We start from the raw sequence: 20,927 nt of genomic DNA on the forward strand, positions 1-20,927 counted from the left end.
AAATGTTTCCTTATTGTTGGATTATTCACTGGTTCAGCCATCCTCTCAATAAACAGGATTTTGTTGTGACTGAGAAATACTTTAACTTCATTGAAAACTGAGGTCATTAAAGGTTTTAGTTTGTGAAATGGAATTGATGTTGCTTCTACCTTTCCATTAGTAAGTTATAACAAATTTGCTGAGACACGATCAGCTAAAATTGACTGTTGATTGAACTGATTTTAGAAGGAAATCTTCAATCTCATATTGTCAGTGGGGAGGACTGACCACTGCGAGTCTACATTGGACATTAGTGAAATCCAGAAACAGCTCCTTCCATGTGGAATAATTGAGGTGAACAGTGTCTAATGGAATTTGAGGCGATGTAGACACCACATGAGGAAGCTAGGAACTGAGGAAATGTTATTAGAGTTGGGGAGGCTGGCAGGCAGTGAGCAGAAACACCAGTATCAACCAGGCAGGCCGAATGGCCAGTTGGATCACAGCAATTTGCGGTTGATGGGGAAAGGCTCCTTCCCAATTTAGCAACGTTGATGCTTGCATCAAACTCCACTCACTCTGTGATGTGAACATGGGCCCAACCAGTTTTAAATAAAGATTGTGATCGTCCTGGTGAATATAACATCAGCTCCAGCTAGTTCCACTGAATACCCCATTATTCCTCCATTTTAAATTCATTAATCCCACTCTGCTTTAAAGCTCGATAAAGCTTGAAATCTACGACTATGTTCATTTGCCCTTAAGAAACATAACCGATTACATCTTGTGTCAAAACTAGAATTTCCCCAATTCAGATCAATTGTGCATTCCACAGTCGAGATCCTGAGCTATTACCTTGCTCCAAAAACTGCTCCTCTTGTTCCTGAAGGAGATTCCAAGGCCTCAGTTGGTTTGGGCACCTTTTCCTTGTTCATTTGCTGCAGTATTGAATTCAATTCACTAATGACATTTGCCTTTGCATCGGTGACAGCAGGTACCTTTGGGTCTGCTCCATCACCCCAGAGCTTCGAGCTCCTCTGCTGCGGGGATTTGAGGGTTTCAGGTGGGATGCCACTGGGAGGGGGAGGGGGTGCAGGTGGTGGCATGAATAACCCATCCATGGTTTCTTCTATCAAAGCGTCTTTGTAACTTGCATTATTTTTGTTGATGATGGGCTTCACTTTGGGCTTGGGAGGAACTGGAGGCTTATTGATAGTGAAGGTCTGCCCATCTGCATAGACAGTGAAGGTGTCCATGTTCTCACCAGCCTCTGAGGACAGGGTAGAGATACTAGAGACAGTGGAAATGGTGCTGGTCGTTTCCAGGTGATGGTCACTGTTGCTACGGCTGTCCATCTCCCCAATCCCGGAATCAGCGACACTGTTACAAGGCTCCCGTGGTGGGACAAAGCCCGTGGGCAAGGAGTCAGAGTGAGCGATGGGTTTGATCACAGCTGGATGCCCTGAGGTGGTATTGCTCTGGTGTGATGGTGAAGGGACACAAGAGCCGTTTTTGTTGTGTTTGAGCATGTCAGAGAGAGACGGCACAGCTGGGGGATCCTCAGAGCTCTCAAAACTGTTTGCAAACTCCAGCGGTGGAGGTAAGGGTTCGGAAAATAAGAACTCTTCATCCACATCAATTGAGGCAAGTGGAGGAGGTGGGATACGGAACGGTAAAACTCCAGTATCATCAACCGAACTGACAGTCAGGACAGTCTTGGTGGGTTCTTTAGAGGTTTCCGGCTCTTTCCGCTGCTCCGGGGTGATAGTTGCTGAAGAATTGTCTTTATTTCCCCCTTTCCCAGTCTCTTCCGGTTTGGCACCAAGCTCGGTGTGCACCATGAGCAGTCCCGGTGTCTTGTGCTCAGCACTGTCCAGCCCATCCATCAGTGGGACTTTCTTCTTCTCTTCTTTCCCACCATCTGCTTCAGTTTTGGGGTTGAGTTCTTTCCTCAGATTGGTGGAGGACTGGCTCACTTTGGTGGAGCAAGAGCCAGAAGCTGAGCTCTCCATGTTGGATCTCAGCTTGGTGTCAATGTAGAGTGGTTTGGAGATCTCATTCTTGCTGGGTTCCACTTTGCTGGTGATTTGTTGGGGCTGCTCTTTCACGGTCCGATCTCTTGCAGCCATCACTAAGGCCAGAGGGGTGTTGGAGTCCAATTTTTTACCAGTGACAGGATGGATGTAGTTACTGTTAGCATTGGGAATGTTTGGCGCACTGTAACCTTTTGTAGTCACCGCGTTACACTCAATCTCTTCCTTTTTGGAAGCAACGTTGAGTATTCGGGAGCTGCCGTGAACTCTTGGATTGCTTGGCTCTGTCGTGCTGGAATTGGGACTAGCTTTTGATGATGGGATCATGAGGTGACCATAACGCTCTTCATTACTAAACATCCCTTCATCGATGGACTTGGACTGCCTGAGGCAGGAGCTGGGTAAGAGGCCAGCCTCTTCGTCCCCCAGGTCAGTGGAGAGAAAGGCCGGTGAATGGCGTTTGGCCTCGATCCTCTTCTCCCGGTCTTTCACTGCCCCAGCAATGGCGGCAGCGAACGGGTTACAGATCCCATCATCAGGCCGAAGGTGGCCTTGGTGGTCTGAGGCCTGGCTGTCGATTTCCATGCTGCTGCCTTGGCTGCTCTTGCCACTGCTACTAGTGGAGGGCTCTTTGACGATGATGGTGGGGATGGGGATGGAGCAGGTTTTCTCTGGGCTGTCTTCGACCTTGGACTGCTTCACCAGCTGGCCCTTCCTCCTGGCTGGTTTGGCAGGGACATAGACAGCTTTGTTGGCTGTGGCCCCCACATCAGAGTAAGGGTTCTCTGGCATGTTACTCCTCCTGTTTCTCAAGGTCTGGTGTGAAGAAGCATTGGGCTTGTACTGATCTTCCGAATCCAAGGAATACTGCTGCGAATCCTGCCTGTGGTACATGGCTTTCTTCTGTCGGTCAGTGCCAATTGCACCTGTACTTTCTGGCCGGTTGGAATTGTGACCTCTCAGTACTGAATTATGATTCGAACTTGGCCGTATTGTACCGTAACCCCGAGGGGCAGAAGGTTTCGGTGCACTGTAAGGAGGTGAAGGAGGGGAGACCGATGGGGGAGGGGGAATATCCTCAGCTGTATCTGGCATCGACAAACTCCTGGTAAACTTTAGTAAAGGGGGAGCCAAAAATTGTTTCTCTTCTTCCAACATACCTGCAACAAAACAGAAAACCCTCACTAAAGATCAACTTGATAAATGATTACATAACATGGAAATAATGTTTTTCAGCAAAGAAGCACCAGGCTATTTTACAGCAATTCTTGTGATCCAATCCAACAGGGATGTGACTCACAGAAATATTGACAATTTGGGTGTAAAGACTGGCATCATTTTCTATCCATTTGTTCATCAGCGTTTCCTGTTTTTGTAAGCTCAATGGGTTGTATGTATTTGGAATGGATGGGTTACTTTACCAGGAACGGTTGGATAGACTGGGCTGGTTTCCACTGGAGTTTAAAGAGTGAGGGGTGACTTGATGGAAGTGTATCAGATCCTGGATGGTCTTGACAAGGTGGATATGAATAAGGATGTTTCCTCTTGTGGGTCAGTCCAGAACTAGGTGGCTCTGCTTAATATGAGGGATCATCCTTTCAGGACAGAGCTGAGAAGATTCTTTTCACTTCAAGGGTTCTGTATGATTGGAACTCTCTGTCCTGCTCAGAAGGTGGGAGGTGGGGCATCATTGAATACTTTAACGTGGCAGGTAGATAGATTCTGGTCAGACAGGGTATCAAGCGCTCTCAGAGGTAGATAAGAAAATGGAATTGAGAACACAAACAGGTCAGCCATGATCTTACTGAAAGATGGAGAAGGCTTGATGGGCAGAATGGCCTCCTCCTGCTCCAAGTTGGTCTTTGGATTGGTGTGTTCTCAATATGAAACAGTAATGACAAGGAAGGTCATGGCGATGGATCTGAAAAAGTTCCAGGTTGAAGTAATTTAGAAAAAAAATGATTTTCACGATTCATTCCTGAACATGTAACGTGCACCAGACACTAATTTTGTGAGACAAATAAATTGAAAGAAACATGTCCATTTCCCTGTGTCATGGGTTGCAGCTGCTACCATTATCAGGTAGAAATTAGTGAGTGATAATATGACACAGATGTTTAATGTGTTCCAATCAGTGTTCTCTCTCTGGAATTGTAAAGGATACATTAGCCCATGTATTTTTCATGGATTACCAATTCATTCGGATATCGGGGTGGGAGGGTATTGGTGAGGGGAGTTGATTTTAAACTGCTCCGCATTCATACAAGAACACATGTTAATGGGAATTTCTCCCATGTGCTTCAATGCTCAAAGTTCAAACAATTTTAGAACATAGAAAATAGAACATAGAACAATACAGCACAGAACAGGCCCTTCGGCCCACGATGTTGTGCCGAACTTCTCTCCTAGATTAAGCACCCATACATGTACCTATCCAAATGCCGCTTAAAGGTCGCCAATGATTCTGACTCTACCACTCCCACGGGCAGCGCATTCCATGCCCCCACCACTCTCTGGGTAAAGAACCCACCCCTGACATCTCCCCTATACCTTCCACCCTTCACCTTAAATTTATGTCCCCTTGTAACACTCTGTTGTACCCGGGGAAAAAGTTTCTGACTGTCTACTCTATCTATTCCTCTGATCATCTTATAAACCTCTATCAAGTCACCCCTCATCCTTCGCCGTTCCAACGAGAAAAGGCCGAGAACTCTCAACCTATCCTCGTACGACCTACTCTCCATTCCAGGCAACATCCTGGTAAATCTTCTCTGCACCCTCTCCAAAGCTTCCACATCTTTCCTAAAGTGAGGCGACCAGAACTGCACACAGTACTCCAACTGTGGCCTAACCAAAGTCCTGTACAGCTGCAACATCACTTCACGACTCTTGAATTCAATCCCTCTGCTAATGAACGATAATACTCCATAGGCCTTCTTACAAACTCTATCCACCTGAGTGGCAACCTTCAAAGATCTATGTACATAGACCCCAAGATCCCTCTGTTCCTCCACCTGACTAAGAACCCTACCATTAACCCTGTATTCCGCATTCTTATTTGTTCTTCCAAAATGGACAACCTCACACTTGGCAGGGTTGAACTCCATCTGCCACTCCTCAGCCCAGCTCTGCATCATATCTAAGTCCCTCTGCAGCCAACAACAGCCCTCCTCACTGTCCACAACTCCACCTATCTTCGTATCATCTGCAAATTTACTGACCCACCCTTCGACTCCCTCATCTAAGTCATTAATAAAAATTACAAACAGCAGAGGACCCAGAACTGATCCCTGCGGAACTCCACTTTAACATAAACTGGAATTAAGGGAGTGAAAAGCTTTATGAATTAACTCTCATAAAGAGTACCTTTAAAGTTTGTTGTGGAAATATATACATTAATATCTATATCAGATATGGATTTGATTTCCACAAAAGGATTCATTGACTGATTTCTGGCAATCACACTCCTTGAAAATGAACACAGAATTAAACTAAACTCGTCCAATCACAGCCAAGTGCATTCTCAACACATACACTAGGTAGGAAAGGCTTCCTCCCGGAAAGTGAAAAGGAAAGACTCTTTGATAGATCCTGTATAACTGTATGAAGTATCGCTCTGTATGCTCACATGCACATCATGAATCAATTCGATGAATAAACTACAAGCAAAATATCTTGCTTAGCTTAACACTAACAGCAAAATATCACCACATTACCTATAGATTTCTGCCTTCGCATTGTTCCTCGTGGTATTTCCAAATAAGGGCTGTTGTGGCTCCCTGGTACTGTCGGTGGGATAACAGCAATACCCTGACGATCATAGATTGACTAAGAATTAAAAGAAAAAGCAAGGTTAGTGATCGCAATGCTGAAGAACACTTCCTTACCCGCGCTGCTAGGGAAATGAAATACTCCAGTGAGCTCTATCGATGCTGTAGAAGCTCAGCTCACTGCTTGAACTCACACCAGCTCTCCACTGGCCTGGGATTGGTGGTTAGAGGGATGTCTTTGACCGACAGTGATGGAGGGAGAGGTTTATATTTGGAGCAGACACAGGGTCATTCCAGAGGAGGTTCTTTCCACAACTCCCCTCCGATCATTCCCAATGTGGCAGTGGTGACAGCTGGTCAGCTCCAGTATCTTTCTGGGAACTGTCAGGTCAAGTGTGGAGGTGGGAAATAAAGCTTCAGGTCACTGACCGTCACAGTGACCTCCAGATCACTGATCACTAGAGAAATGCACGAGGGAAACTCATGGGACCATAGGCCAATAAACCAGCTGGAGCTTATGGATATTAAGGGAAGTAGTTACAAGATTAATGGATGCACTGGTGGTAATCTCCCTGGCATCCTTACATTCTGAAAAAAGTCTCAGGGGTTAGAAACTGCCCAGGTAACACTTTTAAAAAGAGACAGCAACATAAATGATAACTATAAGGCAGTTAGCTTAACGCCTGTTATTGGGAAAATGTAGAGTCTATTAGAAAGGGTGTAATAGCAGAACATTTAGAAATACATTTTAGCATGAAGCAGAGTCAGCATAGCTGCAGGAAGGGGAAATCATGTCTGACAAATGTACTAGAATTCTTTGAGGAGGTAACAAGCAGAATGGATTGTGGGAAAGCAGTGAACGTAATATATTTGGATTTTCACAAGGTGTTTGATAAGGAATGAAACATTAAGTTATTTAAGAAGAGCCCATGGAGGTTATCTATTAGCATCGGTATATTGGCAAACCATTGGAAGACAGAGAGCTAGAATGTGGCATTTACAGGGTGGTAACCTGTAACTAGTGGAATGCCACAGGGATCAGTGCTGGGGCCACAATTATTCACAAGATATATTACTGACTTGAATGAGGAAAGTGAATGTACTATAACCACGTTTGCAAATTACACAAAAATAGTGGCAAGGTGAGAGGGCAGGATGACACAAAGAGTTTGCAGAGGGACAGAGAAAATCAGGTAATGAGCAAAACTTGGCAAATGGAACATAATGTTGGAAAATGTGAGGATTTGCACTGTGGTAGAAAGAAAAGAGGTGTTGGATATTATTCAAATGGAGAAAGACTGCCGAAAGCTACAGCGCAGAGGTAGATGATGGGTATGGAAAGACTGTCTCATGAGGAGCAGTGCATAGGTTGGGTCCATACTCATTGGAGTTTAGAAGAATGAGGGACAAATGTGTTACAACATACAAGATGCTCAGGGGACCTGACAGGGTAGATGAGGGGACCTGACAGGGTAGATGAGGGGACCTGACAGGGTAGATGTAGAGGGATTATTTTCCCTTGTGGGAGAGTCTAGGACAGTGTTGGCTTTTTAAGATAGAAATAAGGAGGAATTTCGTCTGTTGGAGGATAGTGAATCTGTGGAATTCTTTCACACAGACTGCTATCAAGGCAGGCTCATTAGTATATTCAGGGCTGAGACAGACAGCTTTTTAATCTGTGAAGGAATCAAGGATTATGAGGTAAATGCAGGAACTTGGAGTTGAGGATTATTAGATCAGCCATGGTCTCACTCAATGGTGGAGCAGACTTAATGCTGTTACATCTTATGGTCATATATTCTGCACCTGTCTTCATTGTACATGGTGCAAACAATATCCCAAAAATAGCTCAGAATCAGGAGGCAAAAGGGAGGGAGGAACTAAAACAATGATAATTACCAGGCAAGGCCACTGAGAAAACAATCAGAACCAAAATCTTACACGCCCTTTGGTCCTGATGGATTTTTCTGAATAAATATTTGTTCATGGATGCAGTCTTTTCTGGCTGGGCCCAGCATTTATAGTCCTCCAATTGCCCCTTGAGAAGGTGGGGGTGAGCTGCCTTCTTGAACCACTGCAGTCCGTGTGCTGTGGGTAGACCCACAATGCCCTTTGGGTGGGAATTCCAGGATTTTGTTCCAGCAACCTTTAAAGAACGGTGATATATTTCCAAGTCAAGATGGCTTGGAAGGAAATCTGCCGATGATGGTGTTCCCATGTACCTGCTGCCCTTGTCCATCTAGATGGAAGTGGCCATGGGTTTTTAAGGTGCTATCTGAGGATCTTTGGTGAATTTCTGCAGTGCATCTTGTGGATGGTACACACTGCTGCTACTGAGTGTTGGTGGGGGAGGGAGTGGATGCTTGTGGGTATGGCACCAATCAAATGGGTTGCTTCATCCTGGATGTTGTCGAGCTTCTTGAGTGCTGATGAATGGTGCTGAACATTGTGCAATCATCGATCAACATTCACATTATGATTGAGGGAAGGTCATTGATGAAGCAGTTGAAGAGGGTTGGGCGAAGGACACCATCCGGAGGAACCCCTGCAGAGTTGAGGTGGAGCTGAGATGATTGAATTCCAACTACCAAAACCCTCTTCCTTTGTGCCAGGGTAACTTCAACCAATGGAGAGTTTTCTCCCATTTTCCATTGACTCCAGATTTGCTGGGACTCGATGATGTGGTCTTGATATCAAGGGCAGTCACACTCACCTCACTGGCACAATTCAGCTCTTTTAACCATGTTTCTGCTCATGTTATGAAGATGTCAGGATCCAAATGATCCTGGTGGAACCTGTAGAGCGTTAGTGAGCTGTATTCATTGACTTCAGCTATTTCTCAATATCACATGGGGGTGTATTGAACTGGCTAAAGACTGGTATCTGTGAAACAGGGCACCTCAGGAGGAGGCCCTTTCACCTTAATGCCTTCAAAGAATTGGCTGCTGAATGTAGGTTTGCTCGCTGAGCTGGAAAGTTCATTTTCAGATGTTTCGTCACCGTACTACGTAACATCTTCAGTGAGCCTCCGAATGAAGCACTGGTGTTATAGCCCACTTTCTATTTATATATTTGAGTTTCTTGGGCTGGTGATGACATAATTTCCTCTGGTGATGTCATTTCCTGTTCTTTTTCTTTGGGGGTGGTAAATGGGATCAAAGTCAATGTGTTAGTTGATACAGTTCCAGTTCGAATGCCATGCTTCTAGAAATTCTCGTGCGTGTCTCTGTTTGGCTTGTCCTAGGATGGATGTGTTGTCCCAGTCGAAGTGGTGTCCTAACTCATCGGTACATAAGGATACTAGTGAGAGAAGGTCATGTTGTTTTGTGGCTAGTTAATGTTCATGTAGCCTGGTGGCTAGTTTTCTGCCTGTTTGTCCAATGTAGTGTTTGTTATAGTTCTTTCACAGTATTTTGTAAATGTAAAATGAACAGGAAATGATATCAACAAAGGAAATGATGTCACCACAGGAAATGACATCACCAACCCAAGGAAACACAAACATATAAATAGAAAGTGGGCTACATCACTGGTGCTTCATTTGGAGGCTCACTGAAAATGTTACCTAGTATGGTGTTGAAACTTCTGAAAACGAACCTTCCAGCTCAGAGAGCAAGCCTACATTCAAAACTTCAACCTGAGCTACAAATCTTCTCAAAACTCGCCAAATGGCTGCTGAGATAGTAGATGTAATGTACATTCTGAAGCAGACCCATGACATTGGAAAATAACAACTATGATTCTTCTATTCAAGAAAGGAAAGGGACAGAAAGCATGTAACTACAGGCCAGTCAGCTCAATATTTGTCAAGTGCAGAAGTTTATTAATAACGAGGTTCGAATGGCACACTCAGAAAATCTCACTAAGAACAGACAAAGTCAACATGGTTTTTGGAAAGGGAAATCAGTTTTGACCAATTTCTTGGAGTTTCTTGAGGAAATAAGACACAGTGTGGACAAAGGGGAACCTGGGCCTACACCATATAGGTTGCCATTGATTAACTCAGAGCTGTTACTCACACTGTCACAGAAACCCATGGCAATGTTTGGGTTATCATCTGGAACAGTGAATGAGTACAGAACAGCAGCCTAACATTAATATCAGACACCACAATGGGTGGAAACATTCAAAAAGAATCTCTCTTTAATGTTTACTGCCTCTTACATGAGAGTTTGCATCTGGAGTTGGAATGCTGTGGACAGTTTGAAGAACTAATCCAGCTTTAACTGAGATAGACAACAGCTCAATGAGCTGCACAAACAGAAATGTAGCCAGCAAGCTGAGATTTGGTGTTCAATCCATCCTCCAAGTTGTTGGGAGATGGGTAAGTGCTACATGACCAGAGCATGTGTGTTTGCAATCATGGGGAGTAAAGTCAAAACTGTGTAAAACCACGGGAATTGAAATCACAAAAAGAAGACATCAAGGTTACCTGTATTTGGATTTCTAGAAGGCATTCAAAGTTCAGGGGACACATGAAAGGTTAATACTCAAAAGAGTGACTGGCTAATGGGAAATGGGGCAGAGGCATTAACAGGTCATTTCCTGGTTGGCATGCCATCAAGATCAGTGCTGGTTAACTTTTGGTATAAATGTTAGATGGCTACAAGGTAGCCAGGAAGGAACTGAAGAATGGAGCGAGAAGGGGACATGAGAACGTTTTAGTGGGTAGGATTAAGGAAAACCCACAGTGTTCTTATGTGAGGAACAAGAGGATGGCCAGACTGAGGGTAGGGCCTATCTGGGAAAGTGGAGGGAACTTGAGCCTGGAGTTGGAGGAAGTTGGGGAGGTCCTTAATGATCACTTTGCTTCAGTATTCAAAACTGAGAGGGACCTTGATGTTTCTGAGGACAGCGTGAAACAGGCTGATATGCTCAAACAGGTTGGTGTTAGGAAGGAGGATGTGCTGAAAATTTTGGAAAACAGAAGAACAGGTAAGTCCCCTGAGCCAGATGGGATACTCCCTAGGATGCTACAGGAAGTGAGGAAAGGGATTGCTGCACTTTTGGTGATGATCCTTGCAACCTCACTGTTCACTGGAGTAGTGCCAGATAATTGGAGGGTGGAAAATGTTATTCCTTTATTCAAGAAAGGGAATAGAGATAACCTTGGGAATTACAGACCAGTCAGTCTTATGTCACTGGCGGGTAAAGTATTGATCATAGAGTCCCTATACTGTGGAAACAGGCCCTTCAACCCAACAAGTCCACACTGACCCTCCAAAGAGTATCCCACCCAAACCCATTCCCCATTACTCTACATTTATCCCTGACTAATGCACATAACCTACACATCCCAGAACACTGTGGGTAACTTAGCATGGCCAATTCATCAAACCTGCATGTCTTTGGATTGTGGGAGGAAACCAGAGCACCAGCAGGAAGCCCACGCAGACACGGGGAGAATGTGCAAATTCCACACAGACAGTCTGCCTGAGGCTGGAATCAAACCCAGGTCCCTGGCGCTGTGAGGCAGCAGTGCTCATCATTGAGCCACCATGCCACCCTTTAAAGGACAGTATTGTGAGAGACAGGATTTATGATTAATTGGAAAACCATAGTTTGAATCGAGGTAGTCAGCATGGCTTTGTGAAAGGCAGCTCATGTCTCACAAACCTGTTGGATTCTTTGAGGATATGACAAAACATGTTGATTAAGGCAGAGCAGTGGATGTGGAGTACATGGATTTTAGCAAGGGATTTGATAAGATTCCCCATGGTAGGCTCATTCAGAAAGTAAGCAGACATGGGTTACAGTGAAATCTAGTTGTCTGGATTAGAATTGGCTGGCCCATAGAAGGAGGAAGTGAGATCTACAGATACTGGAGATCAGAGTCGAGAGTGTGTTACTGGAACAGCACAGCAGTTCAGGCAGCATCTGAAGAGCAGGAAAATCGATGTATCGGGCCACAGCCCTTCATCAGGCCCATAGAAGACAGAGGGTGGTGATAGATGGGAAGTATTCAGCCTGGAGCTTGATGACCAGTGGTGTTCCACAAGGATTGGTTCTGGGACTTCTGCTCTTTGTGATTTTTATAAATGACGTGGATGAAGAAGTGAGCGGGTGTGTTAGTACGTTTGCTCCTGACATAAAGATTGGTGGAGTTGTGGATAGTGTGGAGGGCTGTTGTAGGTTGCAACAGGACATTGACAGGATGCAGAGCTGCACTGACAAGTGGCAGATGGAATTCAACCTGGAAAAGTGTGAAGTGATTCATTTTGGAAGGTCGAATTTGAATGTAGAATACAGGGTTAAATGCAGGATTCTTGGCAGCGTGGTGGAACAGAGGGGTCTTGGGGTCCATGACCATAGATCCCTCAAAGTTGCCCCCCAAGTTGATAAGGTTGTTATGAAGGTGTATGGTGTGTTGGCTTTCATTAGCCGGGGGATTGAGTTTAAGAGCAGTGAGGTTATGCTGCAGCTCTACAGAGCCCTGGTTAGACCACACTTAGAATATTGTGTTCAGTTCTGATTTCCTCATTATAGGATGGATGTGGAAGGTTTAGAGAGGGTGCAGAGGAGATTTACCAGGGTGCTGCCTGGACTGGAGGGCATGTCTTATGAAGAAAGGTTGAGGGAGCTGGGGCTTTTCTCATTGGAGCAAAGAAGGATAAGAGGCGACATGTTAGAGGTGTACAAGGTAATGAGAGGCATAGAGAGTGTGGATAGACAGAGACTTGTTCCCAGGGCAGAAATGGCTATCATGAGGGGTATAATTTTAAGTTGATTGGAGGAAGGTTTAGGGGAGATGTCAGAGGTAGGTTCTTTACACAGAGAGTGGTGGGTGTGTGGAGTGCACTGCCAGTGGTGGTGGTAGAGTCAGAAACATTAGGGACATTTAAGCGACTCTTGCATAGGCACTTGGAAGATAGTAAGATGAAAGGTATGTAGGTTAGTCTGATCATTTAGTCGGATAAAAGGCCGGCACGACATCAAAAGACGAAGGACCTGTTCTGTGCTGTTCTGTGTTCTAGTTCCCCGAAACAACTTGCTGAACTTCTGTCAGAGAACATGAAGAACTTCCGTCAAAGTTAAGAGACTGTCTTGATTTTATATATTGCAATCAGATCGAGAATAGTTGGCAAAACAAACTGCAGGAGCTTTAAAGCAAATGTTTTAAAGAATCACCTTTAAAAATGCTTCCATATCAATGTGAAATATGAGCGGTTTCTCATCTGGCACAGACACAATGGGCCAAATGGCCTCCTTTTGTACCACAGCAATATGTTCTTACTCACATTTGCATCTGGTGCAGGAGGGAAGCACCGACTGGAAGGACGCTGTTTGATCGTTGCAACTCTTGAGTCCGGTGTTGCATTTTCTACAGCCCTCGACTGTTTGGAGTTTGACACAATTTCATCGAGTTTGTCTGTGGAGAACAGGGGGAGACAGTTTGCTTCAAACTTACAGTGTCCATTAAAACTAGAAGAAAGATTTCTGCAAACTGAACACAAAACCTGGACAATGTTTTCATGCACACGACACCTTGCTGCAAAGTTACATTCAGCACAGTCAGAAAGCTGTAACTGTGCAAGACACATGCATTGTTAATTCATGTACACATTGAGGTTTTTATTACTTAGTGTGGTTTGAAAAGCAGTCCTCCTCTTCAAACCCTCTAAATGTGATGGATCAAGATCTATAGTAAGGTAGAAATGAAAAGTAAAGTTCAGAAAACAAAAACACATTCATTTTGGTTTTAATTGTAAATATAGTCAAATTGCAAAAAATGAAAATGATAGCATCAGGAAATCTCCAACAGTATCCTGCCACATCATAATACTAAAGTACATTTGCAACTAAATTGGAATCGGAGTTGAAATGTGATCAGCTGTTTGGTGAGCTATAACAACTGCTGAATAAAAGGCTTTGTATTCATTCAGCTTCACTACTGTTTTGAATGGAATATTTTTGATGAAATTGGTCTACATCATAAATGCAAAACAAGTCTTGTGCTATGACCTTGGGAAGGAGCAGTAAGTTATTCTTTACTGAAAACTCAGATTTGTGATAAAGGAACTAAGTCACAAAAGTTCACTGTTCGAATAGAAGATTTACTCCATCAAGAATCTAAGAACATGCATTTCAATAAATCAGTTATATTAAAGATAATAAAATACGATAAACAGAATTATTCATCTCCAAAATAAAAGATCTAGACTTCACTTGCCTCTACAATGTCTGCACCATTTAGATCCCAAACTATTCAAGCCAGGTATTGATCAAAACCTAGAAAATTAACAACTTGGTCTGTGTGCTGTGTCAAAGATTCATGGATGAGTTGAGATTTTTTGATTTTCATTTACTTGTCAGCAACACTGCCCCTTCAAATCACCTCCAAACACCTGAAGGTTGCAAACTTCTTGTCCAACACAGCCACTTCTTTTTGGGATACTGCTGGATCTAGCATTCTGAAACTATGAGATGTTATCCAAAATGTTCTGCCTATCTTGGCTATAGCAAAAACTCACTGCCAGTACAGTCTTTACATTAACACACATTCTGAACTATTTTTGGAATTTCAACTGGGTTCTACTGAAAGTGGGGTACCCTTCACACCACCTTCTTCCTAATTCCCAAATTAAATCGCTCAAACTGAGAGTGACTCCCAGAAACCCTGATATGGTCGCTGTTACAAGAACACTGGACAAACTGGTAGTTTTCAGCATGTGAATTGCTAGACCATAATCATTGAAAGAACCTCGTGCATGGAAGATAGAACTCAGAATGAAATTGGAACACCAGAAGAATCTTTCTTGTACACATTTGAACAAAATAAATATAGAAATGTAACTAAACAAGTGTCCAAGTAAGAGAAGGATTTGAACTAATAAAAGTTTTAACCTTGAACTCAGTCCAGTTGACATAACCCAGCTTAACATTTTTATTGTAGCTTTCCCTCCTGCAGACACTCATACCCTGGAAAGCAGTTCCTTTTATTAACTGCATGTCACAACTCAGTCTATTGGTGTAAGCAGAGTTACATAGAAAATAGGATCAAGAGTAGGCCATTCAGCCCTTCAAGCCTACTCACCCTTCAATATGATTATGGCTGATCATCGATCTCAATGCCATATACCCACTTTCTCTCCATAACTCTCGATCCCCTTAAAATTTAAAAATATATCCATCTCTTTCATGAATATATTCAGTGACATATTCTCCACAGTCTTCTGTGGTCGAGAATCTCTCAGGGTCACCATCCCTCCAGTGAAGAAATGGTTCCTATTCTCAGTCCTCAATGGCCCACACCATATTCTGTGACTGTCCTCCCCTGATTCTAGATTCTCAACCAGAGAAATCCTTCTCCCTGCATCTAGTCTGTCAGCATTGTTAGAATTTTATACATTTCAATCAGATCCCCCTCTCATCCTTCTTAACTCTACAGAGAACAGGCCCAGTCAAACCAATCCCTCCTCCTTGGACAGTCCTACCATCTCCTGCTCTCAGCCAAGTGAGCCCTCGATGGCAGGGTCTATCCTTTCTCAGGTACAGAGATCAAATCTTCAGGACCTGGTCCAGCTCCGTGTATAACTGCAGTAACACATCCCTACTTCCTCTTACAATGAAGGCCAATATCCCATTTACCTTTCCATTTATTTACTGCAGCTGCCTGTCAACTTTCATTGATGATGCATGAAAACTCCAAAATCTCTTTGTACCCTCACATTCCCAATATATCACCATTTCAACAATACTCTGCCTGTAAACTGTACAACCGCAGACTGAGCTACACTGCACTGCATTTGACATGTGCTTACTCACTCACTCAACTTGTCTGAATCACAGTGAAACCTTCTTGCACCCTCCTTACAACCCTGCTCTGGAATTTGTACCAATGCAGCTTTAGGTCCAAGAGCTGGCATTACTGACGGTCAATGGATAATAAAAGCTAGTAAGAGTCAAACAAAAACTGGCTGCAGGTTCTCAACAAACCCATTCCACTCTGTTGCTATGAACCTTTATCATCTCTTTCACTTCAGGTAAAATGGAAGGTTTCTAAAGATGTGTCAGATGGTAATGGCACAGTGTTATAAAGGTGCATCAGTGTTGTTCCTTGGATGTAAGATAAAACAGCTGCTTGTGCTTTCATCATTACCAATGACACAATCACCAGATACATTTCACAATGAAGGGAGAACAGTGATCTCCTGTTAGATTCATCCAGTAAATGCACCCACTCACTCCAATGTGTCACCCCTGTGCCATCACCTCTAGGCATCAAGGAGGTACTCATTTGCAATTGAAATGTTGAAGTATTAAATTCCGACTAACCCAGAGAGTCATGGTTTTCACCCAATACAATGTGCAAATGCAATGTTGCTACTTTAGCACCAACTAAAACAGATTGCAACAAAATATAAACAACAAACAGCATGAAACTCCACTTCACGGTCAATTGATTGGTTAAATTTGCCAGGGGAGATATCATTTTAATTAAGGACTAACAAGCTTTGAGAAGATTTGTAGCTTATGTTGAGGTTCAGGATGTAGGTTTGCTCGCTGAGCTGGAAGGTTCATTTTAACGAAGCCCTGCTGATGATTCCTGCTTTCTATTTATATGTTTGGGTTTCAATGTTTGGGAGACCCAAACATAGACAGCAGGGATCATCAGCAGCACCTCAGCCGGAGGCTCACTGAAGATGTTACCGACTATGGTGATGGAATGTCTGGAAATGAACCTTCCAACTCAGCGAGCAAACCTACATCCAGTATGTTAAGGACGAATTACTTGGATGTGTACCTTCCTTGAGTCAGTGTAAGATTGGCTGAGCTATTGGGATATTTGGAGGGGATTGGGATGGTAATCGTTAACACTGAAAGCCCGTGAGCTGAGCCTGGCATGAGGTAGGAAGACAAGTGCTGAGGATGACACAGAATCTGTAGAGGGATACAAACAGCTTATGGGATTGGGCAAAATCTTGGCAGATGGAATGTAATGCAGGAAAACAGGAGTTTATGCACTTTGGCAGGAAGCATAGAGGAGCTGAATATTACTTAAATGAGAAAGTCTGCAGAAAGCTGTCGCAAAGAGGGATTGGGGAGACTTCCTGAATCACAAAACGTTAACATATGGGTTCATATGTTATAGGGTTCATAGGTAATAGGAAGGGTAAAGCAATGTTGGGATTTATTTCAAAGGGCATAGAGTATAAAGTAGGGAAGTCTTGCTAAAGGTATAGAAGGAAAAGATACCATACACCCAGAGGTCTATTGTCTCATTACAGAGAGATGACCGGTGGGTCACCAAGCCTCAGGTGACAAGGAGAGGTTGGAAAGATGGAGCACTGATGGTGACCTCGGCTGGAACGGGAATTGAACTCAAGCTGTTGATATCACTCTGCATCACTTGTGAGCTGTCCAGACAACTGAACTAACCAACCACCTCATCCTTGTGAAAGAAAACTCTACAAGGTACGAGTCAGACTTCAGTGGAAAGCTGAGAACAGTTTTGGTCCCTTTATCAAAGTCTGGATAGATTGGCAGTGGAGGCCCAGTCTCTGGATTCATTTAAGAAAGAGTTGGATAGAGCTCTCAAGGAGAGTGGAATCAAGGGTTATGGAGATAAGGCAGGAAGAGGATACTGATTAAGGATGATCACCCATGATCATATTGAATGGTGGTGCAGGCTCGAAGGGCAGAATGGCCTACTCCTGCACCTATTGTCTATTGTCTATTGAGGTAATGTGGAGTGGGTTCACTCAACTGATCTGGGACTTGGAGGGATTTTCTTGAAGAATAAATTGAATAAGTTGGTCCTGCACTCAATAGAGTTTAGAAGAATGAGATCTCTCATTGAAGCATACAAGGGACTTGACAGGGAGATGTGGAAAGGTGGCTTCTCCTCATGGGGGAGTCAAAGACCAGCAGGCATCATTTCAGAATAAGGTGTCACCCATTTAAGACAAAGATGAGGGGAAGTTCTGCTCTCAGAGGGTACTGAGTCTGTGGAATTCTTTACCACAGAAGGCTATTGAGGCTGGGTTGTTTAAGCATATTCAAGTACTAGATTAGTGGTGCTGGAAGAGCACAGCAGTTCAGGCAGCATCCAACGAGCAGCGAAATCGACGTTTCGGGCAAAAGCCCTTCATCAGGAATAAAGGCAGTGAGCCTGAAGCGTGGAGAGATAAGCTAGAGGAGGGTGGGGGTGGGGATAGAGTAGCATAGAGTACAATGGGTGAGTGGGGGAGGAGATGAAGGTGATAGGTCAAGGAGGAGAGGGTGGAGTGGATAGGTGGAAAAGAAGATAGGCAGGTAGGACAAGTCCGGACAAGTCATGGGACAGTGCTGAGCTGGAAGTTTAGAACTAGGATGAGGTGGGGGAAGGGGAAATGAGGAAACTGTTGAAGTCCACATTAATGCCCTGGGGTTGAAGTGTTCTGAGGCGGAAGATGAGGCGTTCTTCCTCCAGGCGTCTGGTGGTTTGGGAGCGGCGGTGAAGGAGGCCCAGGACCTCCATGTCCTCGGCAGAGTGGGAGGGGGAGTTGAAATGTTGGGCCACGGGGCGGTGTGGTTGATTGGTGTGGGTGTCTCGGAGATGTTCCCTAAAGCGCTCTGCTAGGAGGCGCCCAGTCTCCCCAATGTAGAGGAGACCGCATCGGGAGCAACGGATACAATAAATGATATTAGTGGATGTGCAGGTGAAACTTTGATGGATGTGGAAGGCTCCTTTAGGGCCTTGGATAGAGGTGAAGGAGGAGGTGTGGGCACAGGTTTTACAGTTCCTGCGGTGGCAGGGGAAAGTGCCAGAATGGGAGGGTTGGTCGTAGGGGGGTGTGGACCTGACCAGGTAGTCACGGAGGGAACGGTCTTTGCGGAAGGCGGAAAGGGGTGGGGAGGGAAATATATCCCTGGTGGTGGGGTCTTTTTGGAGGTGGCGGAAATGTCGGCGGATGATTTGGTTGATGCGAAGGTTTGTAGGGTGGAAGGTGAGCACCAGGGGCGTTCTGTCCTTGTTACGGTTGGAGGGGTGGGGTCTGAGGGCGGAGGTGCGGGATGTGGACGAGATGCGTTGGAGGGCATCTTTAACCACGTGGGAAGGGAAATTGCGGTCTCTAAAGAAGGAGGCCATCTGGTGTGTCCTGTGGTGGAACTGGTCCTCCTGGGAGCAGATACGGCGGAAGCGGAGAAATTGGGAATACGGGATGGCATTTTTGCAAGAAATAGGGTGGGAAGAGGTATAATCCAGGTAGCTGTGGGAGTTGGTGGGTTTGTAAAAAATATCAGTGTCAAGTCGGTCGTCACTAATGGAGATGGAGAGGTCCAGGAAGGGGAGCGAGGTGTCAGAGATGGTCCAGGTAAATTTAAGGTCAGGGTGGAATGTGTTGGTGAAGTTGATGAATTGCTCAACCTCCTCGCGGGAGCACGAGGTGGCGCCAATGCAGTCATCAATGTAGCGGAGGAAGAGGTGGGGAGTGGTGCCGGTGTAATTACGGAAGATCAACTGCTCTACATAGCCAACAAAGAGACAGGCATAGCTGGGGCCCATACGTGTGCCCATGGCTATGCCTTTGGTCTGGAGGAAGTGGGAGGATTCAAAGGAGAAATTGTTAAGGGTGAGGACCAGTTCGGCCAAACGAATGAAAGTGTCGGTGGAAGGGTACTGTTGGGGACGTCTGGAGAGGAAAAAACGGAGGGCTTGGAGGCCCTGGTCATGGCGAATGGAGATGTAGAGGGATTGGATATCCATGGTGAAGATAAGGCGTTGGGGGCCGGGGAAACGGAAGTCTTGGAGGAGGTGGAGGGCGTGGGTGGTGTCTCGAACGTATGTGGGGAGTTCCTGGACTAGGGGGGATAGGACAGTGTCAAAGTAGGTAGCAGAGCGCTTTAGGGAACATCTCCGAAACACCCGCACCAATCAACCAAACTGCCCCGTGGCCCAACATTTCAACTCCCCCTCCCACTCTGCCGAGGACATGGAGGTCCTGGGCCTCCTTCACTGCTGCTCCCTCACCACCAGACGCCTGGAGGAAGAACGCCTCATCTTCCGCCTCGGAACACTTCAACCCCAGGGCATCAATGTGGACTTCAACAGCTTCCTCATTTCCCCTTCCCCCACCTCACCCTAGTTCCAAACTTCCAGCTCAGTTACTGTCTCCATGACTTGTCCGGACTTGTCCGACCTGCCTATCTTCTTTTCCACCTATCCACTCCACCCTCCCCTCCCTGACCTATCACCTTCATCCCCTCCCCCACTCACCCATTGTACTCTATGCTACTCTCTCCCAACCCCCACCCTCCTCTAGCTTATCTCTCCACGCTTCAGGCTCACTGCCTTTATTCCTGATGAAGGGCTTTTGCCCGAAACGTTGATTTCGCTGCTCGTTGGATGCTGCCTGAACTGCTGTGCTCTTCCAGCACCACTAATCCAGTATTTGATTTTCAGCATCTGCAGTCATTGTTTTTACGTAAGCATATTCAAGGATGAGACAGATAGATAGATGTTTAATCTGGAAGAGAATCAAGGGTTATGGGGAAAGGGAGGCAAGTGGAGTTGAGGATTATCAGATCAGCCAGGATCTCACTGAATGGATGTAGGTTTGCTCGCTGAGCTGGAAGATTAATGTTAAGACGTTTCATCACCATATTAGGTAAGATCTTCAGTGTACCTCTAGATGAAGCACTGCTGATGATTCCTGCTTTCTATTTATATGTTTAAGTTTCTTTGGGTTTGTGATGTCATTTCCTGTGGTGATGTCATTTCCTGTTCTTTTTCTCAGGGGGTGGTAGATGGGGTCTAAGTCGATGTATTTGTTCATAGAGTTCCGATTGGAATGCCATGTTTCTAGGAATTTTCATCTGTGTCTTTGTTTGGCTTGTTCTAGGATGGATGTGTTGTCCCAGTCGAAATGGTGTCTTTCCTCATCTATATGTAAGGATACTAGTGAGAGAGGGTCATATCTTTTGTGGCTAGTTGATGTTCATGTATCCTGGTGGGTAGTTTTCTGCCTGTTTGTCCAATGTAGTGTTTGTTACAGTTCTTGCACAGTATTTTGTCAATGACATTAGTTTTGCTTGTTGTCTGTATAGGGTCTTTCAAGTTCATTAGCTGCTGTTTTGGTGTGTTGGTGGGTTTGTGGGCTTTCATCATACCAAAGTGAGCCTAACCCTAGTCTAACCCTACTCAAACCCCTTGGCATCATAG

The 20,927-nt window shown here is 44.9% G+C and overlaps 1 protein-coding gene across 2 annotated transcripts in view; it reads right to left on the reverse strand.

The window, feature by feature from the left end:
* Positions 1–20,927, reverse strand: part of LOC140493855 (SH3 and multiple ankyrin repeat domains protein 2-like) — a 1,358,365-nt gene that overhangs the window by 48,221 nt on the left and 1,289,217 nt on the right. For both annotated transcript variants that reach the window (XM_072592836.1, XM_072592837.1), the window contains 3 exons: positions 13,021–13,151; positions 5,729–5,840; positions 835–3,172 (listed from right to left, as the gene is read on the reverse strand). In XM_072592836.1, the coding sequence (XP_072448937.1) occupies positions 835–3,172; positions 5,729–5,840; positions 13,021–13,151 (2,581 nt within the window). The remainder of the gene's footprint in view (positions 1–834; positions 3,173–5,728; positions 5,841–13,020; positions 13,152–20,927) is intronic.

Source organism: Chiloscyllium punctatum, chromosome 22, assembly GCF_047496795.1.
Source record: "Chiloscyllium punctatum isolate Juve2018m chromosome 22, sChiPun1.3, whole genome shotgun sequence".
In the NCBI taxonomy this organism is placed as follows: domain Eukaryota; kingdom Metazoa; phylum Chordata; class Chondrichthyes; order Orectolobiformes; family Hemiscylliidae; genus Chiloscyllium; species Chiloscyllium punctatum.